Raw genomic sequence first — 12,436 nt, 5'->3', positions numbered from 1 at the left:
GTAGACATATCCATGGTCTGCAACAGGGAAGAACTTATAAATTTACTAAATGGGTGATACTTATACTCCTCTTGTCAAACTGAGATACTCAGCCTAGATTAAGGCCATTAGAACTCCATGAGCAAATGAAAATTGATTAGTTTTTATGGTTATATTTGAATTTCACAGCAGGAACATAGGCTTAGCTAACACTTTTGTCTGCTGACATCTTCAATCACACCATGTAACTCTAACAAATGATTTTCCTTCACAATATAAGTGTAAACAGAATCCTGATACATGACTTAAAAAAAAATCTAGACGTATACTTTCATGAGGAATTTACTGATTGTTTTTCCCTGACACATTAGCCAGATTTTCTTGGTCTTCAGTTTTAACAAATACAATGGGAAGTATCTATACTGATGAAATCATCTATACAACAAAGTATTGAAAAGAAGAATCTATAATCATATTTTTTAAATATATATACCTTTACAATATAAGGTCCTCTTAGTGAGCTCAAAGAAAGTAATGGACAGCATACTGCTTTTAATTTGTTTTCCCAGTATACTTTCCCTTGCTTTCATTCAGCTCACTTACATTTGAAACTCTATCCTGTAAAAGGATATATGATTGTTTAATACAAGGAAAGTCAGAAATGAGAAGCAAAAATTACTTTACCCCTAATTATCCACCTGGAACACTCCCTAAATTCTAGCATACCTTATCTAGAAACGTAAATTTTTCTGCCCATACTATCATATTTATAGGTTGGGGTCTTTTCCAGATGACCTTTTAGCTTAGAATATTCCTTTAGCAAAGAATATTCTCTTTGATACAGGGTATGTCATCTTTTACTAAATAAATTAAATGCCATTTTTTTGTGATTAATTGTGTCTATTTTAACACGATCCCAACCCAAGGGTGCTTGTATAATTCAGGCCAGTAAAAGCAGCAATATTATTTCCTGAGCATTGGCAGAGAACACTGAGGGAAGAAACCTTCAACTTTAGATCCAACACTAAATGTGATGATCTATCTCTTTTAACAATGACCTTATCCCAAAAAGATCAGGCTGAGTGATTGGGCTAGATGGAAAGATTGAACCAGATCCATCTTATTGTAACTTCTTCCACTATTACCAGCACTCATAGGAATGTGGAGGGACCTTACAACATTGAAATGCTGCTTAATATTTGTATCCATTTTGCCTTCTAATTCAAATACTTCCAGGAGAGTCAAGAATCAGGAACAACAATATACTGTCACTTCCAAAGTCCATTTTCTAAAATTCAGTTCTATGAGCAGAGCTATCTAACCATTTGTCCCATCCCAGAAGAGCATTCTCCTTCTATGCAAGGGGAGGCACACAAGCACACATGTATAAGGAAGAGGAATCCATGGGAAAAGATTCTATTTCTCTCTCTTACTCTCTCTCTTTCTGCTACTCACCATTGAAGGAGGAGGCTTTGACCTGGTTTGGGGTGGACAGAAGATCCTAGGAACTGCTCAAAAACTGATTCCAGGATGAGAGGGAGAGATGCTGAAAAAGGCAGAGGTGGAGGAAAGCTCAAGAACTAGATAGATGCAGGCAGGGAGATACCACACCCAGAAGACATGAAGATTAAAGGAGTAAAGCAAAGTTGTGGCTAGCCATGAGAACTGTCCCAATTCTAAAGGCTGCTCCTTCCCTCCTCCCCCATTTTCCTTTTAAATTATCAAAACTAACAGTCATTGAGCCACCAAAAGACCTTAAAAGCCATATGAAACAGTTTTCTAAAGACTTGGGCAAAACAAATGGTCCTTAACTTTACCCAAGGGCTTGAACTCTTGTCCCAAGCTTGTTCTCAAGTCTGATGGTGCTCAGTCAAACTATCATTTACAGGAAGAAGGTCACTCTGAACTGGAGTCAGCTGAGGCTGTGTTAAAGGGCAGAAAGTTAAAAAAAAAAAAAAGAAAAATATTTTGCTATTCACACACCTCTTATTACTGCAAAGCGACATGTCAAATTGTATCTGATTTTCACTGCCTTACAGATGGTTGAGGTAGGATTGGATGGGTTGATGAAGAAAGTAAGTATAAAGCAAGGGGTGGTAATTTTGTTGGGTATTCTGAATAGTTCTAGATAGCTTTAAATGAAAAATAAGTCTTTATGCTTATTTAATAGGAGTCTGATTCATCTTCTTATGAACTGGTTGAATTTCTGCTTTCCTCAAAGGAAAAGAACAATGATACATTGTATGTTATAGCTGTTCCCCTCAACTTGCACTGTTTAGACTTTGTGCTTTTATTGAAAAAAATAAAATAAAAACAATCATTCCCCTACCTAGGCACCACTCTCCCTAAAAAAAAAAATATTTTTGGCAGTGGTAAAAATGCTTTATTCAGGAGTTGCCCTGAAAGGGAAAGCATACAAACAGATCTGTTTTAAATTGTAGACACCAACACCATGCAAGAGGCCAAACATTTGGTCAGCAAATTGAATCAAAGCTGCAGGGACAACTCCTATCTTACGTCCAACAATGTTTGCATCTTTCTATTCTACATATTCTTAAAAGCCATCACAACCAGAAAAATAATGAGTTATTAAAAAGTTAGAGTTATTTGGGAATATTTCCCTAACTTTTAAACTTGATGACACAGGAGGCAATCATCATTCCCTGACATAAAACATCACAGAGATAAGAAATTGAATTGGATGGACCGTTGGTTTGACTCTGTATGCCTGCTCTTTATGGGTAAGACTCGCGCTTTACCCAAAGCATCTCTTAAAATAAATAAACACGAAAAACCTTACCCTTTTATTTTATGAAGTCTACTTCTGAATGAGACAGTCATAGGCTCTACAGTAAATGGTCTTTCAGAGTTTAAGACTGCTATTTGAATGTTTGCATGTCTTTCTGTGAGGTATGTTAGAGAACATACCCAGGTGACAATCTATGGAGTTAGCAGAACTATGAAAATACAACTTCTAAAAAGAAAAAACAAAACAAAACACCTCCCTTCATGTTAGCTCCAAATACTTTCTCCAATTTCTTTGGCAGTAGGGTAGGGTATTTATTAGAAGGAATGGAGCTATTTCAGAAAGATGTGTTTTGACATATGATATTCTGCCTTAGTTCACAAATTAAAACAACAACCACCACCACAACCTTTTATAGATATATCATTTCATTCTTAAGCACATATTATCCAATAATAATATTTATAGCCAATTTTTTTCTATGAACAAGAACTATAGGGATACTCTTTCTCTCCTAAACTAGATTAATAGCAAATACAGAATTCATAAGGAGTACAGTATGCTTTTCTCTAATGCATTTAAGATCTACTGTCTGACACTTTATAGACTGGAAATCTTATTTAAAAATTCACAATGAATGAATATATCTGATTTTTAAAAAAATGAAATAAAAAACAAATGCAGCTTGAGATTTTATCAGTCCAGAGCAGTAATGCCTGATAAACATTCTCAGTATGGGTGTGGTAACTCAAGGGTGTTCCTAGGGGTTGAGTATGAACTTGTTCACTAAATCTTGGGATATCTATGTCAAAGTTGTGGTCCCTCCAGTAGAATGAAAAAATCATAAATACAAAGTTGAAAGGAATTCAATCACCCAGTAGACTGGGAGCCCATGGACAACAGGAACTGTTTTTCCTTGTATACCCAGGGCTTAGCACAGTGCCTGGTCCATTGCAGGCACTGTGCATGTATTTACTGACCAACAGATGAGGGAAAAGAGGCAGAGAAAGATTGTGACTTGCCCAAAATCACAGAGCCAGCAAGTATCTGAAGCAGGATTTGAACCAAAATCTTCCTGTCTTCCAATTCACCACTTTATTCTCTACGTGTCATTTAAAAATCTTTTATGTCCTCAGCACTCAGCATGGTTCATTGTATGTAGTAGGCACTCAATGGCCATTTGTTGAATTGTAGTGAATATTAGAACTAGAAATTTGAAAGCAGGTGTTCTAGGCCATTGACAGAACTACAACATGTTGGGTAATTGCTATGTGGAACCATTTACTCTAGAAATGAATAAAAGGAAAAATAATGAGTGATTAGAAAGGTAGAATTATTTGGGAATATCTCTTTAACTTTTAAACTTGCTGACATGGAAGGTAATAATCATTCCTTGACATTAAATATCACAGAGATAAGAAATTGAATTGGATGGACCACTGGTTTGACTCTGTATGCCTGTTATTATGAGAAAGCCTCTCAGAAGTTAGGTCAGAATTGACAGACTAATAGTGTTTTTATATTGGAGTGTTTAGATGTGACATATAGTGAACTTAGAGGGATCTTCTTGTTCATGTCCCAGATCACCTGCTTTGTTATCAAACCAATCCTGAAAAGAAAGCAAATGCCACAGTGTTCCTAAGGTACATGTATGGGCATGAATGTGGGCAAGTATACACCTGCACATGTGTGCGTACACACACACAGTCACCTTAAGAGAGCCTTAAATATAAGATGACAAGTATTCACATGAAAGGTCATACAAAGCCAGAGCAAAAACTCACCTGGGTCTCTTGTCTGATGCTGCAACACACATATGCTGAGAGGGCACAGCTTTCCATTTCTTAGCTTCAACTACAATACCTTCTGCATCCACCAAGCCAAATCCATACAGATGGCTAACTAAAAAGACAAAAACTTCAGAATCTGGCTTTTTTTTGTTTCTTTGCATCTTTTAAATGTCATTCATGGCTTGAATCTTGTGCTATGATTCACTGACCATGGTACAAAGCTACATGGCAAGGAAATGTCAGGTTCTGAGACAAACTGAAAAACTTTCTCCTAGTACTGTTTATAAAGCACTTTAAGGTTTGCAAAGCACTTTACATATATTCTGTTTTAATCCTTATGACAACCCTCTTTGGTAGCTGTTGGAATTCCCACTTTACGGAAAAGGAAACCGAGTCTCAGAGAGGTTAAGTGACTTGCCCAGGGTCATACATATGTATTCTAACCCAGATCTTCCTTAAATGATCAGAATATGGGGAGTGGTCATGGAAAAAAGGAGGTAACTAGCCATGCAAGGCAAACATAGACTTCAACCTTTGCTCTTATTTGTAAAGAGCAAACAATCCTCTTTTTGAAGGAACTAAACATAGTTAGCTTGAGAAAGAAAAGACTCCTGGGGGACATAATAGTCATCTTCAAATATCTGGAGGACCCTTATGAGGAAGAGAGACCAGATTTATTCCATTTGGAACCTGTGAACAAAAACAGGAACAGTGAATGGAAATAGTAAACAGGTAAATTTAGGCCTGATTTCAAGAAAAACTTGCTAACAATTTGAATTGTCCAAAAGAAGAATATGTCGCCAATTGGGGGAGGGGAGAAGGGAGAATTCCCTTTCCTTAATCTTCAGTCTTTTAAAACTAGATAACCACTTGCTGGGTATGAGATAATGAAGATTCCTTTTGTGTATGGGTTAGACTAGATGGCTTCTGAGATCCTTCCCAACTGACAATTTCTGTGATTCTGCATACTGAGAATCATTGCCACATGCAATGTAGGATAAATTATATTGAAATCACACCACATTCACCTTTCTTACTTCCCTATTAAAACAACAATAACAACAACTATATGCAGGGTATGATACTACTATTCATCAGGTCATGTAGATACCTTGATATAAAAAATAGTTAAGAAGCCCTGCTTCCAGTGGTTTCTTACCTTTTTGAAGTTCCTGAATCCTATTTTTTGATGTCTATACAGTCTGTTTTAGAGTGTATAGGGAATAAACTGGAAGCCTCAGTGGAATGCTATTGTTTATTATTTGGTACTATGGTAGACAGTTAAAGAAGTAACCTGTCACCACTGGTGATATACATCATCAAGGAGTGAATATTTAAAACTCTAATTTGAAGACAGAGAAAGTCATAAGCAGTTACAATTTGTTTTTGTATTTCAATAGGCTAAATTTTAAATACAAATAAAATGCTGGTACAGTACTCCATGGCCACAGAACTGTTCAAAACAGAGCCCCCAACCCCAAGTCTTAATCAGTAACCTATTCATCCTTTAGCAACATTATATAATGGGACTCGAGTGGATTAAGATTATATCCCCTGAAGTTTATTATATTTGGATTAGATGTATATTTTTAAAACTAAATAAACATAAAACTTAGTGATTTCAAAATGTTTTGGTCCTGTGCTTCTAAAAAGAAAAATAAATATAGCTACAGATTCTCTCCCTCTCTCTCTCTCTCTCTCACACACACACACACACACACACACACACACAATCTCCAAATAGTACACTATGATCTTTCAAATTATACATGAACCAGACAGAAGCAATGTCACTGCAAAATCTCCATTATCAACTGCCTTATCTTTGTGTATATTCCAGTGCAGGGGTTCTTAACCTGGAGTGTATAAACTTAAAAAAAAATAATTGACAGAAATGTATTTCTCCATAAATGGTTTCTTTGGTAACCCTATTTGAATGTATTTTATTTTGTGAATTTATGGCATGATTCTGAGACAGGGTCGCTAGGCTTTACCATATTTCCAGTGGAGTCCATCATGGAGGGGTGGAGAGAGATGGAAGAAGGAAATAAGTGTATGTTATTTACTATGTGCCAGGCACTGTGCTAAATTCTTTACAAATATTACTCTTTTGATCCTCACAACAATCCGGGGAAGAGGTGCTATTATTATCCCCACTCTATAGTTGAAGAAATGGGTTAAGTGATTTTCCAGGGTCACTCAGTAAAGTATCTAAGAAGTTGAATCTTCCTGGATCTTCTAGGGCCAGAGTTCTATCCACAGGGATACATAGCTGCCTCAACACAAAACAATAGTTAAGAAGGTCTGATACGGTGTTTGTTTGTTTTTTACCTTTTTGAAATTCCTAAATCTTACTCTTTGATTTCAAGACAGCCTGTTTTATCGTTTAGAGTATTCTGGAAGTCTCGCTATAATACTAGTGTTGGGGTTCCCTTGCAGCCTTGTCAGAAACTAAAAGCTAAAGCTTGCAAACCCTTGGGGTCCAGGTTCTGGGCCTGCCATACTGCTACTTGGGATACTTCATTAACTAAATCCCCTTGGATGAAGACTTATATAGGATTATAGAATTTTGGAGCTGTGAACCTCAAATTGTTTTTGCTTGTGGCACAGTATTCTTTGCCATGAGGAGTTGTGGCACAATCATTGTCTGGGTTGGCAATAAGAAAGAGTACCCAGGCACCTGGGACTTCAAAACCATCACTCGGACTTTGGGATTCTTCTGCCTTGTCTTCTCCTTGACTTCCCCCCAGTCTCTTCTTTTCTTATTTCCTCATCCCTCATACCAGGGGAGGCAGCTTCAGACCTCCAGACCTTTTGTGACTATTGTGATCTTCTCTATGCAAAGCTGGGAAGAGAAGGTAGCAGACTGAATTTTGTTTTGTTTGCATTCTGATGTATTTAACACTAATTGTAAGTTCAAAAGGATGGGGGTCAAAGAATATTTTATAATTTATGATATTTTAAATGGATATGTGGAAAGCAAAATTTCACAGCACAACTAATGAAACTTATGGCACATTAGTGTTCCCAGGCACACCCTTTGAGACACATGCTGTCTTGGAGATTAATAGCACCAACCTCATAGGGCTGATATGGGGATAAAATTATATGTTTGTAAAGCACTTTGTGCACATTAAATTGTTACATAAATTTCAGATATCATTAATTTCCTCAGTGTTATAGCAAGGTATTGACTTTTAAACATTTAAGTGAATTAAACTTACTTTTGCTTCCAAAAGTAAGCTAGTTGTGGTGCGGTGGATAGAACACTGGACCTGGAATCAAGAAAACCAGAGTTCAAATCCAGCCTCAGACATTTATTAGCTGTCTCCCTCTGGGCAAGTCATTTAAGCTTTCTGCCTCAGTTCTCTCATCAGTAAAATGGGGTTCATAATAGCTTTTTTCTTCCTTCCAGGGTCATTGTGAAGATAAAAATGATATAATAATTGTAATGTGCTTTGCAAACCTTAAAGCACTACAGATATAAATGCTAGCTATTATTATTGAAAAAAAAATCCAAACGCACTGTAAGATAAATGAAGACTATGCACAATGATGATTCAGAATTACTGGTCTATTCAAGAAAACAGTGTCAAAGGTAATTGAAACCGTTTACCTCACCTTTGTGACCTGCTCCATTTACTTTCCAGTCACTTGCTTTCAGATGAGCTGGCCTGGATGTTTTCACAAGCAGATGCTGAACGTCCCTCCAGGTTAATTGGTTGCTATAAAAATACAGAAACAGGATGATAAAGATGATGCCCTAAAATGCCAGCTGATGCATTCCACATGGGCAGCGTGTAGAATTTAAATTTCAGCAAGCATCTTGAGACCAAGGAGTGCATTCTTTAGTGGATTCGTATTGCCTCCCTTTAGGAATAGTTTTCAGCAACTGAGTATTGAGATGAAATGTAATAAGATATAAGATTAAAAATCCATGCACCTAAAACCTTCAACCATCCAAAACCTAGACTTGCTATTTGTACCAGCTAAGACTTTCTAAACGTGTAATGAGGTTAAATAGGAAAGGCTGTGAAGTCACTGGGGGGAATGGTAGCTACAGCACTAGTCCTAGAGTCAGGAAGACCTGATTTCAAATCCTGCCTCAGACACTTACTAGCTGTGTGACCCTGGGCAAGTCATTTCATCTCTGTCTGCCTCGGTTTCTTAACTGTAAAATTGGAACAAATTGGAAAAAATTGGAACAATACCTCCCAGGGTTTGGGGAGGATAAAATAAAATAGCATTTGTAAAGGGTTTTGACTGGCACACAATAAGCATCTTTCAATAATTTCCTTTCACAACATTTATTGAGCACCTACCCCTATCCTAAATTCCATGAGGGATATGCATTCTCTTAATATATTTTTACAGTATACAGTAAATTAAGGCTACATTCTACAAAAAACCCCAATCCAACTTCCTATTGCTTGGGCCTGGAGGTTACAGAATTTAGATCTTTAGCTAGTACGTAGAACATAATTGTTTTATTTTTAAAAAGCAAGATTTAATCTAAAATGCACCTGCCCATTGGTATTTTTCCTACTTTTATGCCTATCTCCTGTCAATACACTTTTAAAAGAATAAAATAAAATAGTAATCAGTATTCCTTCTGACTTCTCTTTCATCAGGTGTTGGTGAACCCCAGGTTCATCTCTGGCTTTTAATTTTAATACAATATAAAGAAGCTTTACCTCCCCACTGCCTCTGCTCTCCACTAACATAGCCTCATCATCACTTGAGACCTCTAGGTCTCTAATTCTGAAATTCCCTGCACTCTCCACAAGTCCCTCTCCCTCCACACACACACACACACACACACACACACACACACACACACACATTAATTACTCTTAACTATAACTGAGTTGTTCCTTCATCCTTATTGTTACCTCCAGGCCTCTCACTCTTCAAATACTCTCCAAGGTCACCAGACTTCTCATGGCTTCACTCACCTCTCTACTTAGTCTGGGCCCCATGGTCAACAATGTTCTTACACTCCAACCCCTAAGAATCCTTTATCCCTTTCAACTTTTACTTCATCTCTATTTTGCCAAATAGACAGCATTTGAGAGTTTTTTGGTGTCTGGGTTATTTTCATTCCAAAGTTCCTGTGCTTTGCTGGAGAAATCTACAACATCATGATTTAAATTATATAATAAGTTATATACAATGTGCATATAACATACAATCATTATAAATGCATGTTATGCAACCTCAGCTGGACCTTTACAACTGTCTGGCAATCCTTTTATTCATCTCTTGTTGATTCTCTTCATCAAAGTCCTCCTCTGATGCCTCAATATGGCATGGAGTTGACCTGAGCTTTCCAAGGCTATTGCAATGGTCTATCATGCTACCAAGCTACAAAGGCTTTAAATATGGGCCTGATGACAAATTTATGCCATCTAAGTACAAGTCTAGCTTAATTTGGAGAGGTTCATTACCATAGCAGCAACAAGGTGATTAAATTTTTGGCAAAGCAATCCTCAGGCATTACCCACCCAATGGTTATTTGGGCTGAGGAAGGGAACACCTGCACTAAGTCACTAAATGTTCTCTCTAAAGTACTGAACTCCTATTGCATTCCATAACATGAATGATTCAAAACTCTTCTATTCCCTTCTAAGTCCCCAACTCTACCTTACCTCTCTCACTCTCAGCAGATAAGCATGAGATGATTGAAGCTGTCTAAAGTAGGCTGCTGAGTCCCTTTGAGGATAGTGGAAAATTAGAGGTTATAGTCCAGTTCCTGTGACCCAGATGCTGGGGTAGGTCAAAGTCCTGGGGAGGGGGTCAAGGGATGGTTAGGGAGGAATTTGGCAAAGGCTGATGCTAAGGTAACAACAGCAATGAATGTTAACATCTTAAGACCCAATCTGAATTGAGTCAGGTAGAGCAGATATTCAGGTGAACTTGATAGAAGATGCAGGACAGAAGTCAGGTATCATGAAATCAGAAGATAATGTGGAGAGCATAAAGCTCAAGGGATAAAGGGAAGGATAAGCTGTCATGTGACAAAGAATCCCTATTTGTGGTTTCTTTTTTGATGGAAAGCTTGGCTCAATTTCTTCAACTGACCTCCACAAAATTTATCTATGCCATCTCTCATTCTTTCTCACTTCACCCCTGTGTCAAATGAAGAAGCTTCCTTCCTCCTAACCAAGGCTTTTACCCTCATTCTATCCCCGTTCTGGGTCCTGGCTCAATTAGTCATGCCCAATCTCCTTGAATCTTCAAACTTTCCCCTCCCCTAATTCCTTCCCCTTCAACTAAAACTATGTTCATGTCTCCAGTAACCTGAAAATCCTTCCATCAACTCCTGTTTCTCCCTTATCTTTCATCTTTCTTTTACTTTCTATTTTTTTTGTAGTCTACACTCACTATTTTAACTTCCTTCATCCTATTGCCTCCTGCCTTCCCCAGCAAATTGTTTCCACTATTCTTCTTCTTTTTATCTAATCTTCAATCATTTCCTATCTTTTGGTTCTTTCCCTGTTACTTACAAACATGATCCATGCTTCTAATTCTTAAAAACAAAATGATTTATGAGCCCTTCAGATATACTTCTCTATCTCTTCCTCTTTTCTGTTAAATTACTTGAAAAAATCCATATATATATTTAGTGCCTTAGCTTTCTCTCCTCTCCTTTCACTCCCTTAGCTACTACACGATGGCTTCCGACCTTATCACTGAACTGAAACTACTCTATCCAAAATGACTAATTATATCTTAAATGCCAAACCTAATGGCCTTTTTTCAACCCCTATACTTCTTGACTTGTTTTCAGTATTTGACCTTGCTGGCTAGTATCCTCTTGGATACTCCCTCCTCTCTAGATTTTCATGACATTGATCTCTCTTGGTATTTCTCCTGTATTTCAGACTGATCCTTGTCAGTCTCCTTTGCTTGATAGCACACACAAACTGTGGCTGTCTTGGGTCTTCTCTTTTTTGCTTTGTATTCTTACTTGATCTCATTGGTTCCCATAGATTCAACTATGGAGATGATTCACAGAATTAAATATCGGATCTTCATCTCTTTTCTGAGCTCCAGCTCTATGTCATCAGCTACCTAATGGACAATTTGAATTAGAAGTTCCATAGGCATCTGAAACTCAACATATTCAAAGAGAACTCATTATCTTTTCACCATAATCTACATCTCTTCTGAACTTCCCTGTTACTATTGATGGCACCAGCATCCTTCAAGTCATACAGATTCACAACTTTAGTTCATCCTTCACTTTTGCTTCTTATACCACATATTCAAACTATTACCAGAACTTGCCATTTTTAAAAATCTCCACATTTCTAAAATACATTCCCTTCTCTTTACTCATATAACTACCACCCTATCTCAATCTCTCATTACCTATCACTTGTACTATTACAATACCCTCCTAATTGGTTTTTCTACCTCCAGCCTTTCACTACTCTAATCCAGCCTTCACAAAGCTGCCAAGATGATTGTCCTAAAGCATGGGTCTGGCCCTGTCATACCCATACTTGGAAGAATTCCAGCAGGCTCCCTATTACCCCTACTGTCCAATAAAATATCCTGTGTTTGGTATTTAAGGCTCATCATCGTCTTGCCTCTTTCTATATTTTTTAGTCTTTTTACACATTGCTCCCTTTCATGTTTTCAATCCTGTCATACCAGCCTACTTGTCATGTTTCATACATCATAATCCTTCTCCTTATCTTCATGTCTTTTCACTGATATTCCTTTATTCCTGGCATGTACTCCTTCAGTTCTGTCTCTTAAATCTGTGTTGTTTTCAAGACTGAGCTCAAAACCCCACTGTCTATAAGATGTCTCCTGTAGCCACCCAGACGCTAATACTTTCTCTCTAAAGTTACCTTACAGTTGTTCTTCCTTCCTTCCTTCCTTCCTTCCTTCCTTCCTTCCTTCCTTCCTT

At 37.4% G+C, this 12,436-nt stretch overlaps 1 protein-coding gene across 2 annotated transcripts in view; it reads right to left on the bottom strand.

The window, feature by feature from the left end:
- PCSK6 (proprotein convertase subtilisin/kexin type 6) overlaps positions 1–12,436 on the bottom strand; it is a 251,900-nt gene that overhangs the window by 117,865 nt on the left and 121,599 nt on the right. For both annotated transcript variants that reach the window (XM_069098448.1, XM_069098449.1), the window contains exons 10-11: positions 8,137–8,240; positions 4,510–4,627 (exon numbers count right to left, since the gene is read on the bottom strand). In XM_069098448.1, coding sequence (XP_068954549.1) covers positions 4,510–4,627; positions 8,137–8,240 — 222 coding nt within the window. The remainder of the gene's footprint in view (positions 1–4,509; positions 4,628–8,136; positions 8,241–12,436) is intronic.

The sequence above is a fragment of the Petaurus breviceps genome, unplaced genomic scaffold (assembly GCF_028583685.1).
Source record: "Petaurus breviceps papuanus isolate PSGF00001 unplaced genomic scaffold, PetGlider_PUasm1.0 37, whole genome shotgun sequence".
Classification (NCBI taxonomy): Eukaryota; Metazoa; Chordata; class Mammalia; order Diprotodontia; family Petauridae; genus Petaurus; species Petaurus breviceps.
This window is presented reverse-complemented; position numbering and strand designations above follow the sequence as displayed.